Consider the following 26,407-nt stretch of genomic DNA (forward strand, 5'->3'; position numbering starts at 1 on the left):
CGTGGGCACACACTGATGTACACACTACTGTAAGGAAGTGAGGATACCACCTCCTCCACCCAGGCAGTCTCATCAGCTCCTGCCTGGGTGGATCCCACAGTCGGGGACTCTGGGGCCCCTTGCTGCAGCTGCTGTTCCCCAGGGCACCACACGAGGGCCCCCTACCTGGGTGGAGGCCGGCTTGTGTGCAGGAGGACTTAGTCCCACATTCGGAAGGGACAGGGCCTCCTTCCCCAAGGCCATTCCCAACACCCCTGTCTCTGAAGAATTCATCTAGGCTCCTGTCCCCAAATGCCATCTTCCCATGGCACAAAGACCGAGGCTAGATAGAAGACGAACTTCCTCACACTTTCTGGCAAAGCCATCCCGACAGGTCTGTGGTCTCCCTGGCTGGCCCAAGATGGCCAGATTGCCCCCAGAATGAAGTCTGCCAGGAGGGAGCCGAAGCAATTCCATTTTCTCCCTCTGTCTCTGTCTTCCTTCTCATTCTTTTGATTTCTCGGTCTCTCTCTCCCTTTGTTTCATCTCAGATCCCATCTTTTCTATACCTACCCTTTTCCATGGCTGGCTCTATCTATCTGTCTTACCACCTGGTCTCTGTCTCTACTGGTCTCGGGCTGGGGTCGATGTGGGGAGGACCGTCTGCTGCCCCTCCCCTCTGTACAAGGAAGGTGCGGGGGCATGTGGGGACGAAGGGTGGGAGGCTACATGTAGGGGGTGGGGGGAGTACTGGGCTGGGATCCCGTGAGGAAGAAGCTCTTCCCTCTGTCCCGACCCTGCCTGCTGGTCCAGCCCACCAGTCCAGCGCCATCACCATGGAAACTAGCAGCCGACTTCCTATTGGTGGGCGGGAGAAAACAGGCAGGGGGAGGGGAGGGCTGTCTCTCCCCTGCTCGACCCCCCCCATCCTGAGGCTCGGCCCTCCTCTGCACCCACCATCTCGGGGCTCCTGGGCTGTAGCGGACCCCTGCAGTCCCCGGAGCTGAGGCCAGCAGGGACAGAGACTATGAGGCAAGCGGCCCACCGACCCAGGCCTCCTTAGGACCAGCCGACTGCCCAGCGAGCGGGAGAGCAGCAGCAGAGAGGGGCAGGAGATAAAGGACCACAGCGGACGGCTGAGGATCACCCCTGCAGCTCCTGCACACCCCAGCCAGGCTGAGGGTTGTGACGGATGGCCAGACTCGCAGACGCTGACGGACACACAATGACACCGATGCACACAGCTGCACAGCACTGAGCTGCTCAGATACAACCAGTGACAGCGTCACACGCTGCCACAGCCCTGCAACACAGACACCCACACACACACAGAGAAACAACTGGTAACTCTGAAACAGGCACAGACAGTGACACGCAGAACCACTACCCCGACACACACGGGCGGGGGCATCCGTCCTCCAAACCCATCCAGGGCAGCGCTTCCCCGGACACACCAAGCTGGAGACACACGCCAACCTTCCCCCAGGCGCTGCTGCTGGTGGCCTCTGCACACCCTCCCTGACCCCACGGGGACACCCTCGCTCCTCCACACACCCACGCACACACAGCCGCGAGCAAACATAGCTCGCCTACCCCTAGCTTCGCCTCTGACAGCTCCGACTCCTGCAGCCTCCTTTGTGGGTGAGGAAGAACGGCCAATCTCAGATGGAGCCTCGGTGAAGCCAGGAGCTCGGAGAAGAGGGGGTCTGGCCTGGCATGACCCTCGCCGGCGCCTCTGCTTGGCTGGGTGATGTCCCCCGGCTTGGGTCCTGGGGCCCCTCGGCAGGATCATGGAGCAACTGACACCCCTCCCACGGCTGGGGGACCCCAGAGCCATGGAGCCATGGGCCCTGCCCGCCTGGCAGAGCTGGACTCTGGGCCAGGGGAGTGACCCCGGAGGCACGACCCTAAGCATTGCCGACACTCCAGCAGCTCTGCAGGGTGGAGAGCTGAAGCCTGAGGAGAGCTCCCAGCCTGAGGGAGCCCAGAGCCCCAGGGCGATGGGGGGCACTGACCCCGAAGGAACCAAAACTGGGCTGCCCGGCCTGAGGCACCAAGCAGTGAGCTCCAGACCCAGCTGCCCAAGGCGGGAGGACGAGGAGGTGGAAGCTCTCCATAAGGTACGGGGGCTGGGGAGGGCTGGGGTCTACGTGGTGGGGCCTCTCATGATGCCCTCCAGCCTGGGCACTATATACCACCCCACGGCCCGCATCTCCTCTCCCGGCCTGTCTGTCTGGGGGGTCCCTCTGTGACTGTGTGGCATGCCTTCACTGGGCAGGAATCTCAGGGGCTCCATTTTTTGCCATGTCTGTCCTTCTGACTTTCTGCCTGTCTGCTGCATCTGGTCCTGTCCCTACCCCTTCCTTCTGGGGTCTCTCTCTCTCTGATGGTCTATGTATCCTCTGAGAGTCTCTGTCCTTGGGGGCTGGAGGATCTGGGGGTGGGGGGGTTGTGGAGGTGCGTGGTGGAGTCAGAGTTCAGAGGAAGCAGATTCAGGGGATGGGGCTCAGTGCTGGTCTGAGTCAGGTAGGACAAGGCTTGGGGTAGATGTGAGCAACCTCCTATAGAAGATGGAAGGACCAGGGCTTTGGGGGAAGGAAGGGGACACAGGGTCCATAAAGAGCCTGGAGGGGTGGGGCTGGGAGCTCGAGATGGCATTTCCCAGGAAGAGATGGGCAAAGATGGAAAGAACTCGGGACTAGCAGAGAGGGGACCAGGGATGGAGGAGGCCAGTGTGGGCCCCCTCTGGGCCTCCTAAGCTCATCTCTGAAAGGCCTGGGACATAGGGGGAGAATCTTCTCATCTCCATGTCTCCCTAGACTGCTGGCAGGCAGGATGCTTCCATATGGAGGGCTTTGGCTAGGGAGGGTGTGTTCCTGAGGTACCGTGCCCTGTCCTTCCCTGTGCCAGGGCAAGTTGAACACTGGCTGCGGGGACAGGCCTGATCTGGAGCTGCTGAGGGCCTTGGGGGAGCTGCAGCAGCGCTGTGCCATCCTTAAGGAGGAAAATCAGATGCTGGTGAGGCTTGGAAATCAAGTCCTGAGTCCTGGTTGGAGCTGGGGGAAGGCAGACTCAGACACCCCAGCCCTCTGCCTCAGCAGCCTCCCCATCCCATAAACTCTCCCTCCAAGTGAGGGCTACCTGGAGGGGATATGATCCCAAGATCCAGAGAGGGTGAACCCCAACCTAGAGTTGCCAAGTACCCCACTGTGAGCCCAGGGGTCTAACCCAAGTCCTGGACAGTTGGGATTGGGTCCGTGGGGGTGCTCCCAACATGCCCCAATTCTGGCTGACCCCCTGTCAGAGGAAGAGCAGCTTCCCCGAGACAGAGGAGAAGGTGCGGAGGCTGAAGCGGAAGAATGCCGAGCTGGCGGTCATAGCCAAACGCCTGGAGGAGAGGGCCCGGAAGCTGCAGGAGACTAACCTGAAGGCGGTGAGGCTGGGAGGCTGCTGGATGGAGGCCGGGTGACCAGGGAGAGAGGAAAGCCCGACCAGGTCTGAGGGAGTGGGCCTGAGGAGGCGTGGACTCCTAACACCCAGGAAGCAGGAGTCCCGGGGGGCCAAGGCGTACAAGAGCAAATGCTGGCTGGGAGGCCGAGTGTTTCTGGAGTTACGGGAGGAAGGGAAGGGCTGGGCGGGGAGTTCCTGAAGAGGCAGGGAGCAGGTTTCTGGATTACCATGTGCTGGTGCTGGCTGCAGCCTCGGCTGAGCTCATCTCTGGGTGCGGAGCTGGTGGGGGCAGGGATGAAGACCCATGACAGCGGCAGCCCTGAATTAGCAGCATCCTTTGGGCCTCAACTAGAACGTGGAGTTAACCCTCTCAGTCCTGTCTGAGGATTTGCTGGGATGGAGTCAAGTGAGGCTAGCCTTTCCCTAAAGCCCTGAACACAGGGGGGGAGCAGGAGGCCACACTTCCAGGTTTTCATCCTAACCCTCCGTTGAGAAGAGCTGAGGAGGGGAGATGTGTCCCAATCCTCAGATGACCGTTGGCCTTACCCCTCCTCTGGCCAGGTGAGTGCCCCCATGCCCCGACCTGGGGCCAGCTTGGAGCTGTGCCAGAAAGCCCTGGCCCATCAGCGAGCCCGGGACCTCAGGGAGACAGCCAGCGCCCTGCTGGCTAAGGACAAGCAGATCGCTGCCTTGCAGCGGGAGTGCAGGGAGCTGCAGGCCAGGCTCACCCTGGTTGGCAAGGTGCGAGGCCCGGTCACCCCTTCCGGATCAGCCTTACACGGGGCCGCCTGCCCGGCTTGTGGGATGTGGACGAGATGTTGATGAGATGCAAATGAAGCAGGAAGGTGGAAGCTGCTGGGGAGTAGGTTCCCCTGGCAACGGCCCAGGTGGGAGCGGGGAGAAGGAGCCTGAACCGAAGGGGGTGGAGCCTCGAGTCCCAGACCTGGGAATCTCTGTGCTCCAGGCTTTGGGCTGTATGCCTGCGGGTCTCGCTGTATGAATCCACACATACCTCACACTTGCGTGAAGCGATGTTCACAAGGCATTTAGCACAGTGCCGGGCACACCGTGAGTGCCCAGTAAATGAGTTACCGTGACTGCACACGGGTTCGTGGAAGCATGTGGCCGGATACGCATGCACCTATGACCAGGCATGTACGCAGGAGAGGGTCTGCATGTTTCCGCGGGTCGGAGCCCCTCCAGCAAGGTGGAGGGTGGGTTCTAGCCCCGGGCGGTCAGGGCTAGGCCTGACTCCCCTCCCTGTCCCCACCAACCCCAGGAAGGCCCCCAGTGGCTCCACGTGCGGGACTTCGACCGCCTGCTGCGCGAGTCCCAGCGGGAGGTGCTGCGGCTGCAGAGGCAGATCGCCCTGCGCAACCAGCAGGAGCCGACCCGGACGCTCCGGCCTCCCGGCCCCGCGGCCCCAGCCAAAGCAGGGGCTCCCGCCCCGGGGGCCCCGGGAGAGGTGAGCTCCGGCGCGGGGGCAAGTATGGGGGCGTCTGTAGATGGGGGGGCTCCGGCATCTCCCCCGGCACCGGCGCGCAGAGCCCCGAGGACCCGCCAGTGGCGTGCGCTCTCCGAAGGCCCGGGGGAGCTTTCCGGACCCCGGAGGGGAGGGTCGCCGGTACCTGCGCCGCGCCGACCCCGGCCATTCGGGGTCCGCCCTCCGCAGGCCTGCGCCCCGTCGCCCCTGCCGCGCCGCCAGTGGTATGGCCCGGCCGCAAATCCCCGGTTGCCCTGGCAGCCGCCCGGGGCCCAGCCCGCGCCGCCGCCTCCCGCCGCCGCGCTAGCGCGGGGACGCCCCCTTCAGCACCGGTCTGGTCCGCCAGGCCCGGCCTCGGCCCCCCGGGGGCGGCGGTGCATCCGCCTCCGCTCCAGGTACGGGCGACCCTCCCCGGGTGCTGGGCTTCGGCAGCTGCTGTCGCGAGGGCTTGGGACCCCACTCCGGACCCCCAGAACTTAAGAGGTCTGGCTCCTCTCCATCCTCTCTACTTGGGCGGCACCCAGGTTCCCCTCGTTCTGGCCAAGAGGGGTGGGAGAAGGGGCCCCACAGCGACCAAGGCCTCAGGGCGTGGAGCGCTTCTCGCACAGGTGTTGCCCCTCTGCCTGGCCCAGGGAGCGAGAGGCCCCTCCCGCCAGGAGCTGCCCTCCCCTGGAGTCGGCACAGAGAAACTCAGGTGCGGCGCCGCGGGCTTGGGGGAAGCTAGGAAGAGGGTCTGGCCCGGCCTGCAGTGCTCTAGGCAGAGCCGGGGCGCCGATGGTCCAGGATTCCTAGCTCAGGGAGCACCACATCCCTGGGGGCGCCGGGCGGTCTCCTAGCTCTCTGCCAGTCACTGAAGGACACCCGGGACGGTTATTGAGTGCAGAGCAGGGCTGCTGTTGGAAGCTAAAAAGGGAAAGCTTTGGCCTGGATAAGGGACCCATCTCCCAGGGCACACACGGGTCTCAGGATCTCGAAGCAATATGTCTAGAAGACACAGGGGTGCCGCCTCTGCCCTCCCCCTTGAGCCGGAGCTGTGTGCAGGCAGCAGTCGCCCTCCCTTCTGGAGCAGGGATGGCTTTGCTGACTGTGAGATGGGGTGGGAGCCTGCCACACATAGGCCGGGCAGGGGGACGGGCTGCCCTGGGGCCCTGTTCTCAGGTGCCAGCCCCCATCCCTGGGCATTTCCAGGCCACGCCCCAGGAGGATTTGGAGAACCCACCGGCTGTCCTAGGGGAGCCTGCGAGACAGCAGAGGGTGCAGCAGCTGGTAAGTCCCAGGTCAAGGGCTCGAGGCAACCAGTTGTGGGCAGGTCTGCCTTCCCACATGAGGAGCCCTTTGTTCTGACCCCGCAGGAGTCAGAGCTCAGCAAGAAGCGAAAGAAATGCGAGAGTCTGGAACAGGAAGCCCGGAAAAAGCAGAGGAGATGTGAGGAGCTGGTAAGCTCCCAGGGGCCTCCCCGAGGCCAGCCAGGTGGTGGGCTCCCTCTCAGCTCTGCCTTCACCCCTCCTGTGCTTCGGGGCTCTTCTGCCCTGCCTGGCACAGGGTCCAGGTGGGGGAGGAAGGCCTTGTCTGGGAGGGCCAGGTCCTCTGTGTGGGGTGAGGAGGTGTGCGGGCACCGAGCCCCCTCCCTAAAGCTCCCCCGGTCTCTCAGGAACTGCAGCTGAGAGAAGCCCAGAACGAGAATGCCCGCCTGGTGGAGGAGAACTCTCGGCTCAGTGGGAGAGCCACGGAGAAGGAGCAGGTAGCCACTCTGCCCATCACCATGGGGCTTGGGCTTCTGCTGGAACCCTGGTCCCCGGGCAAGGAGCTATCTCCTCTCCCCACCACACTGGGTTCGAGTGTGAAGGGCACTGTTCCCCGGGCGAGGGAGCTGCTGGGACAAGGCCGACACACCTGGCTCCCTGCCCCTGCCCCTTCTCCAGGTGGAGTGGGAGAATGCAGAGCTGAGGGGCCAGCTCCTGGGGGTGACGCAGGAGAGGGACTCGGCCCTTCGCAAGAGCCAGGGCCTGCAGAGCAAGCTGGAGAGCCTGGAGCAGGTGCTGAAGGTGAGGAGGCAGCGGAGATCAGGGAAGGGTCTCTGTCCCTGGCACAAGGAGTAAATGGGATGGTCGAATGTGCCCCGTGTGGAGCACTAGGGTCTGAGGTCCAGTCCTGGTGCCGCCAACCCCTGCCCTTCTCTGGCCCTGGTTTCCTTTTTAACAGAGGGTACTGGAACCCGTAGGGTCTGAGGCTCTCTCATCGTAGAGCTACAGGAACAGTGGAGGGGGGCCCTGGCCTTGACCTCTTGTCTTTCAGCACATGCGGGAGGTGGCCCAGCGGAGGCAGCAGCTGGAGGTGGAGCATGAGCAGGCCCGGCTCAGCCTGCAGGAGAAGCAAGAGGAGGTCCGGAGGCTGCAGCAGGTGGGAGCAGGGGGCAAGGAGGGCTGGGAGGCCGCTGGAGCCCTCAGTCGTCCACTCATCCAGTGAGCATTTACTGAGCACCCACTGAGTGCCATGTTCTGTGCCAGACACTGGGCGACAGTGGTGGGGAAAGAACAGGTCCCAGACCAGTCAACAAATAAGCAGATGCTCGAGTGAGATGACCCTCGTCACTGACGGGCCCAGCGGGGACATGACCGGGATGGGGCCAGGGGTCACTTTAGAGAGGGCGGCAGGGAAGGCCTCTAATACTTTAAGGTTGAGAAGGAGCCCGCCAAAGAGTGTTCCAGGTGGGAGAATCAAAGTGCAAATGTCCTGTGGCAGGAAAGAGTGTGAGGCCAGAGCAGTGTGGCTAGAATAGAACCATGGGAATAGGCAAGAGCTAGATCACTTGAGCAGCTCTATGGAGTGTAGGGGTTGGGGGAGTGGGCGAGGAGGCAGGTGGTCGGTCGGGTGTCAGGGCTGCCGCAGGTGGGAAAGGATGTCCACCTGGGCTAAGGCACAGGCAGGGCAGGTGGAAAGGGGGAGGACTTGAAATATATTTTGGACCTAGAACTGACAAGACTCCATAGGATTCTTTTAGTGCCCCTGCTCTTTTCAGCCATTTGCTGAGTAGCCCCTGAGGAACAGGCCTGAGGAGGCAAAGGATGAAGGGGCCACAGATGCGAGAGTTAGGGAGTACTGAGTTCTGACTTCGCTTTAGGCTAAGTTTGGGTTGTGTGTTAAAAACATATAAGTGGACGTGTCTGTAGACAGTTGGACCTACGGGTCTGGAATCTTGGGGAAGCTGGTCATGAAGATTGTAGAGTCATCGACGTGTCCAGTCGTGTGACTAGATGGGACCCCTTGGGAGAGAGTGAAGAGTGTAAGGGGGGCCCAGCCCTGTGCCCTGCAGCACCCTAACATTCCAAAAGGGCAAACGACAGGGAGCAGGTGAAGGAGACTGAGAAGGAGCGTCCCAAGAGGTAGGAGGGAAACCCAGAGGGTGGATGTCCCAGAAAGAGAGAAGCAGTATCAGGCCTCCCTCTCCTTGACACCATTACCTTCTGACCTAAGGTATGGTTCCGGGGTGGGAGTTTGGTGTTGCGGGGGAAGAACCCTCAGCCTTCCCCTTCCCAGCTCCCCTTTCCTCTTTTCCTCCCCCAACCTTTCTGCTCTTTCTTCCCTCCCTTTGCCCTTGCTGCCCCTTCTCTATCCCTCTCCCGTTATCCTGTCCCCTGTTCCTCATCCTTCCCCTCCCACATTTTGCCTTCTCCTCCATGCAGGCCCAGGCAGAAGCCAAGAGGGAACATGAAGGGGCCGTGCAGCTGCTGGAGGTAGGGTCCCTGCAGGCGGCCAGCGGCAGCACCAGTGTGGGGGGAAGGCAGGGAAGTTCAGGGAGAGCTGGAGTGGACTCTGGGAGGTGTGTGTGTGGGGGGTGTGGGGTTGCAGGAAGGGCCCTTAAATGCTCCAGAGCCCTGGGAACCCCCTCCACCATTGGCCTACTTTGGGCAAGGGCACAGCTGGGCAGGGGCTCTTGGGTCTGGGGGCAGCAGTCTCCCCCACTGCCACCCACCCCCAGAGGCTGCCTTCACCCTGAAATATCCTTCCGTTTAGGAACTGCCCAGTCAGTCGAGGGAGCCGACCAGGTAGTGTCCACTTGGGCCCTCTCTCCCTCCCTCCCTCCCTCTCTGCGCAGCGACTCGCAGGGTGAGCCATTCTAACCTGTCCTCTGTGCTTTCCTTTCCTGCCACAGTCGACCCTGGATTCCATGCAGGTACACCTCCCCCCCATCCTCCCTGGGCTGTCCCTTCCCCTACACCTCTCCAGGCTGGCTGAGCTACGTCTCCTTCCTCAGGTCCAAGTGGCCCCAGCTCTCATGTCCAGCAGAGGAGGGTGTGACTGGTAGCAGAGACCCAAGAATGCGTAGACGGGCGGGGGGCCACCTCCTCAACCCAGACCTGCCACAGTGCCTGGCAGACACAAGGCCGTCCCTCCTCTAAAACCTAGCCTCTCAGACCCTGAGGAAGTTCATCACCAGTCTAACCCATGCTCCTCTTGACCTTGGGCAGGGGAGAGGCCCCAAATGTTGGGATGCTCCTGAAACCTGAGAAAAATTCTTCGAGAAATGGCTCCTTCCTGCCACAAAGATGTCCCTAGCTCCTGTGGGGGGGGGGGTCTCTCTTGAGGGTAGGGATTTGGGTCACTGACTGTGGGAGGGTGACAAGCCGCAGAGCTGAGGAGGGACTGGCAGTGGCGCGGGGAGTGGGTGCTATTCCTTTTGGCCTAGAAGCAGCTGGAAGCAGGAAGTACCACTGCCTGGAGTGGGAGGCGGGCCCCCCAACAGGTCTGGCATTTCACCCTCACTATTAAGGCAGTGGGGCCACGAGGCTGAGGGCTGGTGCCCAGGCCTAGGGCTGGGTGGATATGAGCTGAGGCCTGGTGTGGGCTCCTTCCGTGTGGACAGGGCACAGGATGGGACTGGCCGCTTGGCTGGGCCTGGTAGCTTATGGGAGGTCTTGGCCCAGGTCCGGGTTCGAGAGCTGGAGGAGCAGTGCCGCACCCAAACAGAGCGCTTCAGCCTCCTGGCACAGGAGCTCCAAGCTTTCCGCCTGCACCCCGGCCCCTTGGATCTACTCACCTCTGCCCTGGGCTACAGTACCCTTGGGGACCACCCCCCACCCCCCTGCTGCTGTTCCACTCCCCAGCCCTGCCGTGGGTCTGGCCCCAAAGGTAAGGTGGACCCCAGGGATATAAGTCTGGAATCCCCAGGCCTGGAGCTTTTGTATGGAGCAGAGTGTTCAGAGTCAGAGAAGGCTAACAACTCACCCAGAGTCACACAGCAAATTAGAGCCAGGCCTGGTTAGAACAAAGCTTTGATGGGGGAGAAATGAGCTCCTAGGAGACGCTCTTCTGGAGTCTGGCCAGGCATTTCGGCCACTGCTCCTCTCCTCCAGCAAGACTCTGCAGTCAAGGCTTGGAGCTGGACCCTAGGAATCAGCAGCTGGCAGTATGGGCTTGCAAAGAGCTGGGCCGGGAGTCAGTCTGACCCAGGGGCCCCAGGCCCCTCTCACTGGTCAGCCCACATGATTCTGAGCATGCTGCTAGACCTCTGTGGGTTCTGGTTTCCTAAGCCGTAAGACGGAAAAATTCAGAGCGCCTCATCAAGCTGCTCTGAGGATCATGTGAAATAATATATGTAAAGCACCACCATCTCCATGTAGTAGGTTTCCCCCAAATATTTCCCTCTTAGAACCATGGCTATGGAGGCCCTGACCCTCTTCTCCGAGCGGCCCCACCCTTGCTCCCTAGTCCCTCCTCAGGCCACAGACCACGTGCCATCTTCTCTTTAGACCTTGATCTCCCTCCGGGCTCCCCTGGGCACTGCACCCCAAAGTCTTCTGAGCCTGTCCCCACCACTGTTACCGGGGTCCCCCGAAGGACGGCCAAGAAGGCAGAGTCCCTCTCCAACTCCTCTCGCTCCGAATCCATCCACAACAGCCCCAAGTCATGCCCCACGCCTGAGGTCAGTGCTGCGGAGGGGCCGGGGGAGAGGGGGGTGGGGGTCCTATCCTCCTCTGGTGTCCCCAGGAGTGGGGTGGCTGCTGGCCACGGGGGGTCGCAAGTTGGGAAGTAGAGCCAGGCCCTGGGAGAGAAGGGCCTGTGGCTTCCTTGAAGGGCAAGGAGCTCAGGTGGAGGCTGCCCTGCCCTCCAGGGTCCCTGCAGGCCCTACTTAAGGGGCTGCCCAGCTCCACCCCTCCGGGGCTCAGAGAGGCCCCAGAGTGCGAGCTGGATGGAGAGAGACACTTCGGCGCCAGGATCCGTATAACGAGACTGTTCATGCGAGTGTCTGAGGCACAAGCAGATGGTTGTGTGGGAAAGAGCACAGGTTCTGGGAGTCCCATCCCAGCTCTGTTTTAGGCGAGTCTCTGACCTTTTCTCGGCTTTGGTTTCCTTGTCAGGATTTGGGATCTAATAAAACCTGCCTTGTAGTATTGTCGTGAGGATTACATGAGAAAATAAACGGAAGAGGTCTACTGCAGGGCACACATTTATTATCAAGTGCTGGATCACCTTGTCCCTCTCTCTACCTCCCAAACCTCAGAAATGGTGGCGGTGCGGGGCGAGGGCGGCAGGTCAGGAGCGGCCCTGCTGTCTGGTTGTGGAACCCGGTAGAACCCAGCCCAGCCTCTACTGCCCCCTTGTGGGCAAGGAGGACAGTGCAGTCTTTGGCGGTGTGGTTGGAGGGGCCTCCCTGCTCCCTGCTCAGGACCCTCCTTGCAAGGACTTTTCAGCCCCTCTCTCCTTGCCTCCAGCTCTCCCCAGTTGGAGTGCTTTGCTGTGTTTTTCCCTTAAAGAGACAAACTGCCATTGATTGCCCACCCCACACGGGTGTGGCTGGCTGGCTTCTGCTCAGATGGGGAAAGCAACCTTACTGGGCCCATGCAGTAGAGGCTAAAACTCAGGAGGGATCCAGGTTATTCTCACTCCCCTTTGCCAGGGCTGTGGGGCTCTGCCAGGACCTGTGAGCCCAGGTGCTGATTCAGAAAACATCAGGGTTTATTGCTGCTGGCCTTGTCTGGCAGGTGCTCTCTATCCCTTCTTGAAGCAGTGGGTCCTCTGGCTCATCTTGGAAACCTGCCTGCATTGCCATTGGCCCTGGGTCCTGAAGAGGACTGGCCCCTTCTGTTTGCCCACAGGTGGACACGGCCAGCGAGGTGGAGGAGCTGGAGGCAGACAGTGTCTCTCTGCTCCCAGCAGCACCTGAGGGCGGCCGGGGAGGAGCCAGGATCCAGGTCTTCCTAGCACGCTACAGGTGGGTGCCTCCCCCTGCTCCCCATTTCCCTAGGGTTTCAGGTGCATGGGAAGAAGGGACCAGGTGAAGAAGACAGAGGCCTCTGGAGGTAGTGGCAGTGGTACGGGGGTCCTGGTTGGACGTGTCCTCTCAGCCTAGTTGGACTGGGTGGGCACAGCGAGCGCTCTCCTTGGCTCATGGTGGACCACCAAGGGACCATAAAGACCTCATACAATGGGAGAGAGGAGACGGGACACGAAGACGGATTGTAGGTTCTCTTCCTTCTCCGCACCTCCTTCAACAGCTACAACCCGTTCGAGGGCCCCAATGAGAACCCAGAGGCAGAGCTTCCTCTTACTGCTGGCGAGTACATCTACGTCTACGGCAACATGGACGAGGATGGCTTTTTTGAAGGTAGGGCGGTAGCAGCGCTGTTGTGTCCGTCCCCCTGCTTTCAAGCTCTTCTTCCCAGAGACCCCTCACCCCATGCCCCAGACCCTCTCCCCAGCCTGCTCAGGCCACCAGAACTTTTCTGACTCTGCTACAAGGCAGCCCTTGGGGAAGGGACCTAGGCAAGGGGGCAGCTGGTCTGGCGCAGATTTGCCCCAAGCAGGGCAGGACGGGGCCTGCCGCCGTCCGCATAATGGATGGTGTCACAGGGAATTCAGGCTCAATTTGCTTTTGTGCTACCGGACAGGGCTGGGTGGTGCCTAACTCTAGTGATGTCAGAGTCGGGCGAGTGGTGTAGATCTGACGCTGGACTCAGCAGCTGGTGTCAGGAGGAGGAATGAGGGTCCAGAGTCCAGGAAACAGAGTTAGGAACTAGTCAACAGGTGTCCGGGCCCAGGCGGGCCTTCATGGCAGCTCTCCAGGGCTCTTTGGGAGCTCAGGCAATGGAGCAGCTGCCCCGTGACCGAGACTGGACACCAGGGCAGGGCCTGCCGAAGAAACGGTCTCAGGACACTCCCCAGGTAGCCCTGGCTGCCTGGCAGGGAGAATGACGCTATGCCTGCCAAACCTGGGTTGTGGTGTAGGCGGGGCAGGGGGAGGGCCATAACCACAGACGGGGATTTAGGAAAGAGGCCAGATCTGAATCCTCAAGGCTGAAAGCTTGGGGTTTGGAAGGCCAGGGCTTCGAGCCTGCTCAGCATGCCTTCCCCGGGCCCTGGGGCTGGTCCCTGAGTAGTGCCGTGAATGATGGTGAAGAGCTGAACTCCCCAGAGATGTGCATAATAGAAGTGGGATTAAATATTTCCCAGAAAAAAACACTTCTTAAATGTAAAAAAGAAAAAAAAAAAAAAAAGAAAAAACTCAGAGCCCATACCTTCTCTTGGAGAGGGGCAGCCAAAACACAAAATAGTAACTAACCACAAATTGTTAGAATTGGAACTATTCCATCGGGGATAGACTTAAAGGCCTGGAGACAGCTGGGCCCAGGATGCCCTCTCCCCACCCCCTACCCCTGCCTCCACCCACAAGAGACTTAGCTAAGTGATGGCTTTGTCTATGCCTGGTGCCGCCTGGACCGCTGCCCGAGGTTCGAGCCTTGGGAACTGGGACCTGGCTCTGGCTGGGGCTCCAGCACCAGCCTTTCTGGGCAGTGGATCTGCTTGGTGCAAAGCCTCCTACTTTCCCCATCCCGTTTCTTAGCGTCAGTGCTTACACTGATGTCCTTGGGCTGCCAGACCATGTTACACACTAGCTGGCATAAAACAACAGAAATGCTTTCTCTCACACTCCTGGAGGCCAGACATTTGAAATTAAGGTGTTGGCAGGGCCCCGTTCCCTCTGGAGGCCCTTGGGGAGACTCCCTTCCCCATTCCCAGCTTCTGGTGGTTCCCTGACTTGTAACTACGTCACCCCGTCTCTGCCTCTGCAGTTCCATTGCCTCCTCCTCTTCACTCAGTGTCTTGCTCTGTGCGTCTCCCAGAAGGACATTTGTTACTTGATTTAGGACCCATCCATGTAATCTATAACAATCTCTCCTCAAGCTGCTGAACTTAATTACATCTACAAAGATGCTTTTCCCAAATAAGGTCACAGCCACAGGCTCTAGGGATTAGGATGTGGCCATGTCTGGGGGAGGTCACCAGTCGACCCACTCCAAGCACTTACAGTATCAAAGTCGTTGGAAGGCACTGTTGTTTCTTCAAGTTTCCTTACGTTCTCTCACTCCTAGCATGAGCAGAGAGTGAGGAGGCTGGGGAAACTCACTGGCTCTCCTGATGCTCAGACCCATTTTCCTCTTCCACACCCTTTTCCTTAAGCTCAGGCCCCTACTTCCCCTTCCTCCAAATAAGGCCCAGCAGCCCCCAGCCTGTCTGTTCCCTGGGAGCCCTCTCCCTTCTCCCGAATTAGCTGTGACATGACATGCTGTGTGCCCAGTTTCCTCCTTCCTGGGCATCCCTCTGTTGTCACGTGTTCAGGGGAACGTGCAGAAGGTAACAGAACCTATCTTGGGTCACTGCCTTGGGAACTGGCCGCCAGTCATGCTCCTAGGCCCCCAGCCCGAGGTGGGTCCTCATCTCTTCTAGAACCTGCAGGGGAATCTTCTCTAGCACTTAGGTCTTTTGTCCCTAGAATTCCTTCCCTTGCCCTGACCAGGTGGTGCTTCAAGGAGGTCAGTTTTCCACGAAGGGAAGTTGAAGGGCGCCCTGTCCCCACTCCTTCGGCCTTTGTAGTAGAAACGTTTTTGAACGCACTGAAAGTTGAAAGAATGATATGGTGAACACCTATATCCTCACCACCTAGATTCAACAGTTGTTAACATTTTGTCATATTTGCTTTCTCCATCTGTAGGTTAAAAAAGAGAAATAGGTAAAAGCAAGTTGCAGACATGGTGACCTTTTGCCTAGCCACTGTCTGTCCCAGAAAAGGGACAGTCTCTGACAGCTTAGCACCGCCTAGGCTCTTGTTAGAAATGCAGACTTATAGCCCCACCCAGACCTAACTAAGTCAGAATCTGCATTTTAACAAATCTCTAGGCAATTCCGATGTGCATTAAAATTTAAGAAGCGCTGTCCTCTATCACGGGGCTGTTATCGCTCCTGGGAATATTAGCAAGAACTCCATACTGTTGACTGTTCTTGTCTTTTAAAAAAGTGCTCACAGATAAATGTTGATTTGAGTCAAATGCTTAAGATTATGCACTAACCAAAGCTAAAATGCATTTATTGGACTGGTTTTTCTCTACCTCCTCTCTGTCTTCCCCTTCCCTGCCCTCCCTCTGCCAGGGGAGCTCATGGATGGCCGAAGGGGCCTGGTCCCTTCCAATTTTGTAGAGCGTGTGTCCGACGATGACCTCCTGACCTCCCTCCCTCCGGAGCTGGCCGATCTGTCCCACAGCTCAGGCCCCGAACTCAGTTTCCTGAGCGGAGGAGGGGGTGGCGGCAGTAGCGGGGGCCAGAGCAGTGGGGGCCGCAGCCAGCCCAGACCTGAGGATGAGGCTGCAGGGGACGAGCTCAGTCTGAGCCCCCAGCCTGAGGGCCTGGGTGGGCCCCCTGCTGTGCCTTACCCCCGCAGCCTGGTGGTACTCAGGCAGCTTGCCCACAGTGTGGTGCTGGCCTGGGAGCCACCTCCTGAGCATGTGGAGCTACGGGGCTACCATATCTGCGTGAATGGGGAGCTGCGTCAGGCCCTGGGGCCAGGGGTGCCCCCCAAGGCTGTGCTTGAGAACCTGGACCTGCGGGCCGGGCCCCTCCATGTTTCTGTGCAGGCCCTGACCAGCCAGGGCAGCTCTGACCCTCTGCGCTGTTGCTTGGTGGTGGGTACCCAAGCTGGGGTGAGACCTAGCCAGCTGCGGGTCCACCGATTGACGGCCACGTCTGCTGAGATCACCTGGGTACCGGGCAACAGCAACTTGGCCCATGCCGTCTACCTCAATGGGGAAGAGTGCCCCCCTGCGCGCCCCAGCACCTACTGGGCCACCTTCTGCCATCTGCGGCCTGGGACCCTCTATCAGGCCCGAGTAGAGGCTCAGCTCCCACCTCGAGAGTCCCGGGGACCAGGCTGGGAGAGGCCAGAGCAGCGGGCCGCCACCCTGCAGTTTACCACGCTCCCGGCAGGTAGGCAGCCTGGGGCTCAGACTTGGACTTGGACTGTCTGGAGCACCCAGAAGGCAGGGCTGTGGGCTTAACGGGGGGGCGGGGCTGTGCCAACTAGGCTGCTAACTCGAGGCGAGTGCCCACATCCCTGGGTCTTGCGCCCTCCTCCTGCCAGGCCCACCCGATGCCCCCCTGGATGTGCAGATTGAGCCGGGACCCTCCCCTGGCATCATGGTCATCAGCTGGCTCCCGGTAACCATCGACGCTGCCGGCACCTCCAACGGCGTCCGGGTCACAGGCTATGCCATCTATGCCGATGGACAGAAGGTACGGCCTGGGGACTCTGCCTCCCTGTGCCCTGGGAACAGGATGGGGGCCTCTCCTTGCCGCACTCAGGAGCTGAGTCTCCCCAGCCTGGCACACAGGTGCCCTGCCCCTGCCAGGTGGGCGCCACGGAACCAGCAGATTGGTTGAGGGCACGGGCTTTGGTAGCAGGTGATTACAATTCAAAAAGCATGCCACCAACGGGGCCGCGCGGCCAGGGGTGGTGTTAAGTGAGAGGAGACACACCAAGGCCGCTGGGCGATGCCTGGCAGGATGCCAACGGCCACTGCGGCCCTCGTGTCCTGACATGTGGCCCCTGCGGCCTCCATTCCCCAGCTACGTCCCCTCTACCCTGCAGATCATGGAGGTGGCCTCACCCACGGCGGGCAGCGTGTTGGTGGAGCTGTCCCAGCTGCAGCTGCTGCAGGTGTGCAGGGAGGTGACCGTGCGCACCATGTCACCCCATGGCGAGTCCGCTGACTCCATTCCAGCTCCTGTCCCCCCGGCCCTGGTGGCAGCCTGCCTGCCAGCCACTGTCTCCTGCCCCTCACCACGGCCAGGCTCCGAGGCCAGATTACCCCTTGCTCCAGCCTCCCCCGGGCCTGGAGACCCCAGCTCACCCCTCCGGTGCCCTGACTCGTGTGGAACTCGCGAGCCCCCTGGGGAACTCCCTGCCAGAGAGACACCAAAAGGATCCCATGAGGAGGAGCCCATAGTATCTTGCTCTCAGGTACTATGCTGCAGGAGGTGGGAGCAAGGGGAGGTTGGGAGAAAGGCCTAGGGCTTGGGCCCTTTCTCAGTGCCTGCCATTCCAGGAGGAGGCTGCAGCAGCTGTGTTGGGTGCCTCAGAGGATGGGAGGGCCAGCGAGCCAACCGGGGATGTGAGAGCTCCTGACCCTGCAGCTTTGTCACTGGCCGAGGAAGATGCTCTCCAGGCACCCTGCTCCGGCCAGGGAGCATTGGCCCAGCAGGTGACCTGTGCTGAGGCCTGCCTTGGAGGAGACACAGGATCTGGGCCAAGGCCCAGGGCTGAGGTACGGGGTTGGGGACACTCTGGGCCATCTCAGAATTGGAGCCTGCCTCCCTGCCTCTGCCAGCCCAAATCTGGGGGGTCCTCTCCATTTATTTTCTGCTCTGGTCTACGCTCCAAGTTTGCTGCATTTTTCACTTCGTTTTCCCAGATGTCTCTTCCTTTTGGCTACTATCCTTCTTTTCCCCACACCTCCCTGCCCCACCCTGTGCACACCTCCCATTTGGGACATGACCCTCTCTCCCTCTGCCAAGGGACCCCTGTCATTCTGGCTGGGGCCAACCCTTCCAGAGCCCCCTGTGCCTCCTCACACCCTTCCCTCTCCCCTTCTTTGTCTCATCTCTCGCAGAGGGAGGACACAGCAGATCTCGGGGGCTGTCTGGTGAACTCCCGTGTGGACCACGGTCGCAACTCAGATCTCTCAGACATTCAAGAAGAAGAGGAGGAGGAGGAGGAAGAGGAGCTGGGTTCTACGACTTGTTCTTTCCAGAAGCAGGTTGTTGGCCACAGCATCAGGGAGAATGGGCCCAAGGTAATGGGGGGAGGAGGGGCTGGTGGGCCCTAGACCTCAGGTTCCGGGGCCTCTCACCCCACCGTGCCAGCAGCTGCTCCAGCCACCACTGAGTGCCAGCAACGTTCTAGGTGTGTGGCCTGGGCCCTGTCCCACGCAGTTGATAGGAAGTTGCTCAGGACTGGCGTCTGCCTTCCTGGGAAGAAAGAGGATGAGGAGTTCTCTTCTGCCCCTTCTCAGGCTCCAGCCCACCACACGCAGAGCTCCAGCCATCTGAGATCCCTGCTGGGAGCTTCCAGGGAGGGCTGGGGAGGCCTCTCTGCTGTTACAGGAGCAGCCTGCTCCCCGTCGCTCTGTCCCTCTGGGCCCCAGCATCCAGGCAGCCTGTTCCTTGGGCGTGTTCCCCAGTTCCTCCTCTGGCTATGCTCTGGCTGTGCTGCGGGGCTTCGGGCCAGCCCCCTCTCTGGTCTTTCCCCTTGATGGAAGCTGAGGGAGGGCTATGGGGTTCCCTGCAACCCCTGCCCTCATTGGAGGACAAAGGTCACAGCTCTCTCCTCTTCCCACGAACCTCTCTTCCCTGCTGCCCTTCCCCCACCCCAGCCCCAGTCCCAGCCTGAGCCCTTCTGTGAGACTGACAGCGACGAGGAGATCTTGGAGCAGATCCTGGAGCTGCCCCTCCAGCAGTTCTGCAGCAAGAAGCTTTTTAGCATCCCCGAGGAGGAGGAAGAAGAGGACGAAGAAGACGAGGAGGAGGACGAGGAAGACGAGGAAAGGCCAGGGACAGGCTGTTCTTCCCGAAACCCGGGCCCACCTGAGCCAGCAGCACTGGGGCTGAGCTGTGACAGCAGTCAGCCTCGAGGACCCGGCCCGTGTCCCTCGTCACCAGAGCCCTGCAGGGCTGGGGACCGCCTGGAAGACGTGCCTGGACTAGTGGGTGGAACCAGCCAGAGGCGAGGAAGCGGCTCCCCCGAGAAGCCCCCAAACCGCAGGCGGTCCCCAGATCTCCGTGAACACTGCAGCCGACTTCTCAGCAATGGGCCCCAGGCCTCTGGACGACCGGGCCCCACACGGGAGAGGGGCAGCCCCCCTGTGGGCGAGGGGACCAAGGGTGTGCCAGATGCTGGTGGGAGAGGCCGGCCGCCCCCTTCCCGGAGGTGCTCCCGTGGCCGGGCCCCAGAATCTAGCCTGGCCAGTTTCCTCTCCCCCAAGTGCTTGGAAATCAGCATCGAATATGATTCTGAGGACGAGCAGGAGGCAGGCAGCGGGGGCGTCAGCATCGCCAGCTCCTGCTTCCTCGGAGATGGGGAGGCCTGGGGCACAGCCCCCACAGGAAGGTCCAGGGGGCCTCTGAAGGCTAATTCGGGCCCCAACCCCTACCCACGCCTTTCGGTCTGGGAGAAGGGGGAGCCAGAGCGGAGAGGCCGCAGTGCGACTGGCAGAGCTAAGGAGCCGCCCTCCCGGGTCCGTGCCACTCCCCACCCTGGCAGCCCCCTGCCTGCTGCCGCCTGGTGGCTCTGCTCGCTGCCCACCAGCCGCTCCCATTCCACGCTGCCGCCTCCATCCGCAGAGGTGGGGCTGGGCCTCTGGGCTCCCTCCCCTTCCTCCTCCCACCCACATTCCACTGCTTTGCTGCTTCTGCTGACCGGAACTGGGACGCACAATATTCTGGGACCGCTAGTCACCAATTGCCACCAGCCAGCCCCCCACCGCCTGTGGGCAGGGTGGCCCTTTTCTCTGCTTAGTTACTTATGTCTTTGGGACACTGACCGTGAGAAGGGGCTCGCCTCTCTCACGCTCCTCCACCAGCTCTCAGAGCTGACCTTAGTCCCCTCTAACTGCACTCATCTGCTGGGCTGGCTGGAGCCAGGGTCTCCCCTCCCGCCTTCCTCCCACCACCGGGGTGTCCGAAGTCTCCGCAAGACTGGCCAAGGCTCCAGGAGAGGAATGTTGTGCCCCTGCTCGGCTGTGCTGCTTGTGCTACGGGGCAGAGCTGGGGAGCGTCCTCGGGGGCCTGCCCCTGCTGCACTGCCCATCAGTGGGCCGGTGGCTCACTTTTGCTGTCTGTTGCCCTCTCTTTGCAGGCAACAGAGACTGGGGAGCCCAGAGAGCAGGATGGCTCTGGGCGGAGGGGCCCCCCACAGAGAGGCGTCCAGGCCCCCAGGGCATGCACCACTGAGTTGGGTGAGCACCTGATGGGAGCTGGGCTGGGCTGAGAGGACCTCTCCTAACCCAAACCTTTGGCCAGAGCTTATGGTCATTTCTGTCTCCACAGCCCCTTTGAGGAGCCCCCCAGAGAAAGCGCTGGTTTACCGGGACCTGCCTGTCAGGGTCTTCGTGGCTCTGTTTGACTATGACCCTGTGTCAATGTCACCCAACCCCGATGCTGGGGAAGAGGAGCTCCCCTTCAGGGAGGGCCAGATCCTGAAGGTGACTGACTTACTGTGGGCCCCCGGTCCTCTCTCCTCTCCTGTCCTGGAGGTGTCCTAGCCTGTGTGGGTGAGAACACAGCTTCCAGAGCCAACTGATGACTCTGCTGCTTGTAGCTGTGCAACCTTGGGTAGATGAACCAGCCGCTCTGGGCCTCGGTTTCCTCATTGGTAAAATGGAGATAATGGTGACGTCTGCCTCACAGAGGCGGTCGAGGGTCAGGTTCAGGTTCAGTACACGCAGAGGACATCGGCTGCCCGGCACACAGCACAGGCTCATAACCGCTGCTGTTAGCGGTACAGTTTCTGCTCGGTCTCCAGATATTTGTGGAAAGCTTTTTGCTGTTGCTCTGAGGTTACAGAGACCTCGTCAGGGGTGGGCTGGGGGAACGGATGTGCAGACAGTGAATGACGAGCCTGTGAAAAGGGCCATCTTCTCTCATCCCTCTGATCCTTATTCTTAGTTCTTTCCCCGTTTCCCGGTTCACAGCCCGCACAAGGGAGAGCGTTCTTCTGCAATCCTGAGTGGGGTGCTGCAGGGCTCAGGGCCTGGGCCCCAGGGAGAAAGCTGCCCTGGCCTCCTGAGACAACTAGTCTCTCCTTCAGGTGTTTGGGGACAAGGATGCCGACGGCTTCTACCGCGGTGAGGGTGACGGCCGCGTGGGCTACGTCCCCTGCAACATGGTGGCCGAGGTGGCTGTGGACAGCCCCGTGGAGAGACAGCAGCTGTTCCAGCGTGGTTATTTGTCCCCGGATGTTCTCTCTGAAGGCTCAGGTATGACCTGCGGCCGTCCCGTACCTACCTCTCCTACACTCCCCACCTCCAACCCAGCCCCTCCTGAGCAATTTGTATGTCCAGGGTGGCCGGGAGCCTCATCCATGCAGAATCCAGCAGAGAGCAAGGCCAGTGTGGCCCCAGCAGTGCGCTTGCCGCATGGAGCAGGGGTCTGCTGCAGAGGGGCTGGGCCACGTAGTTCAGATGCTGGAGCTTGGGAATGGGAGAGGAATGCCCTTCAGAGACTTGAGCACAAGAACCCAGGCACAGATCAAAGAGGAGACTCCAGAGTCGCTATCCTATTCCCCCTCCCCTGCTTCAGTTTCTTTCTTATATATACTTGCCTTTCTGGATCAGGGAATGGTCCCTTTGTCTACGCTACGGCCCGCACAGCTGGGCCTCCCCCCAAGCCTCGCCGCTCCAAGAAAGGTGGGTGAGACCCCCTTCTCCCTCAGGGCCTGTGGGGATGAGTGGGGGGTGGGGGACACTGCCGGGCTCTCTGGGGAGACACAGGTGGGGTTTTGAGCAGGTAAAAGGAATTAGGGCAGACCTTCGGCCACATCCATTCCCTCCACTGGGGGTCTCCCTTTTAATGGGAGCAGGGAGCGGTCTGCTGGGACCTCTGCTCCAGACCGCACCTGACTGAAAATTCTACTTGGCCTGGAGCAAGTCACTTACCTTTCCTGGGTCTTAGTTCACTACCAAACCCAAAGGGCTTGGCTCCGCTCTTGGAACATTTTGTGTGACACTGAGCACACTGCCTGCCCCGGTCCATCCCCAGCCTGGGATGAGGAGGGCAGCAAGGGGCAGGGCTCACTCGCATGTTCTCCCCACAGCTGAGGCGGACAGCGGGGCCCAACCCTGTGCAGGTGAGGGGCTGGTCCTGTGCTGGGGACACTGGGAAAGATGTGGGGCTGGGTGGTGCTTCTGGGCTCCCGCCAGGCTGCAGCTAGTGGAGAGGTGGTGAATAGGGGGTCAGCAGGCCTCCAGTATGGGGGGGCAGTATGGTGTAGGGGGCAGTCCGGAGAGAGTCCCTAGGCCTCTCCCCCTTTCCCTCTGCAGGCCACATCCAGCACGTCTCCTCTGCCAGCCTGAAATCCCCCCAAGCCATGGTGGCTGCATTTGACTACAACCCCCGGGAGAGCTCCCCCAACATGGACGTGGAGGTGAGGACCCACAGAGGGAGCCCAGCCAAGGGGGTGGTGGCAGCGCCTGCCCAGGGCTCACACCTCCTCTTGGGCTCTCCACAGGCAGAGCTGCCCTTCCGGGCTGGGGACATCATTACTGTGTTCGGGGACATGGACGATGATGGTTTCTACTATGTGAGAACATTGGGATGGGGGGGTGTGCCATATGCCCCTCACCCGCCCTTTCAGGGAGGGTTTCCCAGGGCTAGGGAAGGGGATGAACTAGGGTTCCTGAAGGAAGCCCGGAGGAATGGGTTGAGTCACTGTCCAGTGACAATGATATCGATCTCATGTTGTTTCCCCAGGGGCTCCGGGGCCAAGGGGGTGGGGCTGAGGCCTCTTTCCTGGGCTCAAGTCTCACCAGCATCTCCTCCCCAGGGGGAACTCAATGGACAGAGGGGCCTGGTTCCATCCAACTTCCTGGAGGGCCCTGGGCCTGAGGCAGGCAGCTCCGACAGGGAGTCTGGGACACCCCAGGCTGAGAGCCAGGTCAGTGAGGAGCTGGGCTCCCAGCTCAGCAGTTGGGGCTGTACCCTGCCAGAGTGGTGGGGTGGGGGGACCAGGACAGTGTCGTGGGAGGGGAGCAGATGAGCACTGTGCCCAGGCTAAAACCGCCATGGAGAGCCCAGCCAGGGCCAGCTCCCTCCCAGTATGTGCCCCTCTCTGCAGAGGAATGATGGCTGTGACCCTGACCCCTGGCCGATCTGACCCAGCTGCCCACACCCCCTTGCTGATGTAGGTGAGGGGACCTTGTGGAAAAGGACCCCCTGCCCCCACACCTCTAGCTAGTCATAGCCGGGGTTTCAGGGAACTTCCCGCCCTGTCGGGTCTGTCTCCCTCCCAGGTGCCTTTTAAAGACAATTGCCCAGCAGGGCCCAGCATCCCGGGTCCTTGTTCCTAGAGCCTCCTTCTCCTTGCAGTGGGTGGAATACGGTTACGTTCCAGTCTCACAAGGCAGGGAGTGGGGGAGGAGGCCAGGCCCCAGTCAGAAACCTTGCACTCCCATCTCCAGGATTTCCAAAGGCAGAGGCTGTGCAGAATTCCAGTTTGTGAGAGCTGGGTGATCTGGTGCCTGGGCAGGGAGCATGTGAGTCAGTCCATAACCCATCTCCTCTCTTTGTTCCCTGTTCTTCAGAGAACGAGGAGGAGACGAGTCCAGTGCTAGATGGAGATAGATATATAGAGAGAGCAACGTGTAAGTGGGGGGCTGGCCCCCTCTGTTCCTGTGAGTCCCTGTCCCTTACATCACCATCATCAGATAGCGCCCCTTTGTTTTGCTTTCTGGAGCCAACCTGGCTCTTCTCTCTCCCAGGGGACACGCGAGGGAGATCTTGCCTCGAGCCAGATCTGGGTGTAGGATCATCGTCCCCTCCCCTTGCCTTTACTCCCGGCAGTGCCAGCTGTTACAGGAATACATGTCATTTTAGCATTCCCTGCCCCGTGTTAGTGGACCGCTCGTGTTCTATAGCTCCTGCAGCTATAGAAGATTGTGTCAGAGCCATATCGTGACTCCTCAGTATATTATGACACCATATGACTCTGGTGTTACAATATTGTGATTATTATTGGTGACCGAAGCATGATACAGCAATGTCACCAGTAATAATAGTCTCTCTGCCCTTGTCCTCTGCATCATGTCCTGTTGGGGGATCAGATGCATGATTTTACTTCTAATTCTCAATTTTCTCTGTTGGAGGGAATAAAAGGCGGGGCGGGGGGTGCTTAAACAAAATCCATAGATAACCCCAAACCATTCATCTCTGGGGTTCAGAGACCCAGTTCAGTGGTTTCCCCAGCAACCCCTCCCTCCTGGGATGTTACGGAAGGAGCCCTGGGAAGGAGTGGGAAGAACCCGGGGCTCCCTGGTTGGCTACCAGCCCTGGCTGGTTAGCAGTAGACGCTTAGACTTCTAGGTGCCAAGAGACCTCTTTGTGGGCAGGCCCTGCCACATCATCAGAGCCCTGGGTGGAGTGGCCCCAGGCTGGGCAACCAGCTCCCCTGCCTCTGGCCTGGGCTCCAGTGGCTGGCTCTTGCAAGTAGGGGGTGCGGTTTGAGGAAGGGGAGTGGGGGGCAGGGGTGGGGAACACATGGGCTGGCCAAGATGCAGGAGGTCACAGTAGGGATGTGGGAATTGGGAGCAGAGATAGGGAGGCATCCTGGTGGCCGTCCTATTTACTCACCCCATCCTTTAGGCCCCTAATGGCACGGTCCGGGTGGGCCTGGACCAAGGGGAGCCCATCGTGGTTGCCAGTGGAGTTCGGAGGAGCTTCATAAGGGAGAAATGCTAACAGAGGCGGCATGGCAGCCTCCGGAGCTCGTGAGGGGCCCTGAGTGATGCCCTCTGGCCCAGATCCCCTGCAGCCCTCTCAGAGGCCATTTAAAGAACAGTCTTCATCTCCTCCTTAGGGAGTGGGCACTGCCTCCACTCCCTGACGGGGTCAGGGGTCCGCCTCTGATGTCTGTGAGGCGGCACAAGAACTGCCTTCCACGGGGCGGGTGGCTGTGCCTAAGTGGTCCTGGTCCTTGCTCCCTTTGCTGCCAGGGGCTGACGTGGGGGAACTGGGGACACCCATCCCAAGGGGCAGGTCCAAGGACTCAGGAGCTCTGTCAGCCCAGTACCCTATAGAGATGACCCAGAGAAGGGGAAGGCCTTGCCCAGGCTCTGGAAGCAGATCTGGACTTTGTCCCTTCTGACTCCCAGCTCAGCGCTCCCTCAGCAGCATTGCACGCATTCGCCTCTCTGAGCTCTGTTGCGGGGCAGGGGTGGGGTGGTGGGGGCTGTGGTTCTTGACCATAGTCTGTGATGCAGAGGGCTGTAAGCACTCGGTTGGGACAGGGAGTCAGGCCCTGACTTTGCCCCTTTTCTCTCGTTTTCCAGGACTGGGCCCACTCAACTCAAGGGCCCCCGGTGCCCAGAGGCTGGCCCTGGGCCCCTGGCCCTGGCAGCTTCCCCATGGTTCAACTGGGGGGTGCACAGGGCACAAGCGAGAAGGTGTGGGGTCTCCTCTCCAAGGGAAAGCAGCTCCTGAGGAAACTGGGCTCTGGGAAGAAGGAGTGATGCTGTGGCCCAGCCTGCAGGCAGAAGCAGCACCTGGGGCCCCCAGATCACTGGGCAGGGAAGGCCCTGGAAGCCCATTCTTCTGAGTTGACACTGTGGCACTTGGACGGCAATCAGAGACTTGCTGAAGGTCAGAGCTGGTTCTCAAGGATGCAGGAGGGGAAACTGAGCCACGGAATGAGGAAGAAACTTGGTCAAGGTGGCCGAGCACCTCAGTCACAACCAGGACCTGTGACTCCCAGTCTGCCCACCTCAGCCTAGTTTCCCACCACATTCTGCTAGTCCCTTCTTTGGTCCTCCCTCCTCTTGATGGCTCTGGCTATCCCGTTAAGTCTTCCTCCCCCTGAAGGCAAGTTTGCACTGGATTCCCCGGAGCCCCTCCTCCCAGGGGGCCGGCGGGGCAGAACCCTGTATATATGTACATATTCAGTGCCTCGGTCCAGCCTCGTCCACGTCGCTTCTACAGCACAGGCCCAGGAAGGAGAAAGGCCATGCCAAAGCGGGCCTTCCCCCGCTCCATAGTGCTCCACCCCTCCTCCCTGCCACCTGACCTCCTGGCCCCTGTGTGCCCCACCCCTCAAAGACCTGGGGGCCAGCGGGACGGAAAGCAGGAGTTGGGTTTGCCTTATTTTGCTCATCGGATTCAATTTCTCTTTTGCATCATTTTCCTCTGGTCCCTGTCAGAGTCTGGGGGCTAGGGAAGAGGACAGATTTATGCAGGTGTTTTCATACATCCCCTGTTCAGAGTGGGGTAGACAGCTCTCCACCCTGACCCTCACCAACCCCTCTAACCCTGCGGCCGGGTGAGTGTCTCTGCATGTTTCCTTCACTGTGGTGGGAGATCGTTCGACTGAACCCCCACCCCCTGCCTCCGTCTCCAGGGGTGTGGAATGGTGGGGGCATTTGTTTAAAAAGACATTTTATTATAATAAAGTCTATTTTCACAAAA

The 26,407-nt window shown here is 60.4% G+C and overlaps 1 protein-coding gene across 5 annotated transcripts; it reads left to right on the forward strand.

Moving 5' to 3' along the window:
- Positions 1-1,020: 1,020 nt before the first annotated feature.
- On the forward strand, positions 1,021-26,407 carry LOC111151245 (TSPO associated protein 1). 5 transcript variants are annotated; one of them, XM_022509103.1, is made up of 32 exons: positions 1,021-2,099; positions 2,890-2,997; positions 3,284-3,412; positions 3,991-4,170; positions 4,709-4,894; positions 6,101-6,178; positions 6,265-6,348; positions 6,564-6,653; positions 6,835-6,957; positions 7,208-7,312; positions 8,596-8,646; positions 9,066-9,086; positions 9,838-10,042; positions 10,663-10,835; positions 12,010-12,125; positions 12,409-12,518; positions 15,338-16,168; positions 16,323-16,474; positions 16,830-17,201; positions 17,287-17,505; positions 17,851-18,033; positions 18,613-19,473; positions 20,094-20,193; positions 20,285-20,439; positions 21,045-21,213; positions 21,571-21,642; positions 22,050-22,082; positions 22,276-22,379; positions 22,464-22,535; positions 22,779-22,889; positions 23,536-23,595; positions 25,279-26,407. In XM_022509103.1, exons 1-31 carry the CDS (start codon positions 1,770-1,772, stop codon positions 23,563-23,565), a joined length of 5,553 nt encoding a protein of 1,850 aa, XP_022364811.1. In that variant the 5' UTR covers positions 1,021-1,769; the 3' UTR covers positions 23,566-23,595; positions 25,279-26,407. The 5 variants fall into 5 exon arrangements, with proteins under 5 accessions (XP_022364811.1, XP_022364813.1, XP_022364809.1 ...); XM_022509101.1 differs by lacking the exon at positions 23,536-23,595 and having other exon boundaries at positions 1,022-2,099; positions 25,279-26,401; XM_022509102.1 differs by lacking the exon at positions 23,536-23,595 and having other exon boundaries at positions 1,022-2,099; positions 17,851-17,997; positions 25,279-26,401.

This window comes from Enhydra lutris, unplaced genomic scaffold (assembly GCF_002288905.1).
Source record: "Enhydra lutris kenyoni isolate GAN:26980312 unplaced genomic scaffold, ASM228890v2 scaffoldscaffold26, whole genome shotgun sequence".
Classification (NCBI taxonomy): domain Eukaryota; kingdom Metazoa; phylum Chordata; class Mammalia; order Carnivora; family Mustelidae; genus Enhydra; species Enhydra lutris.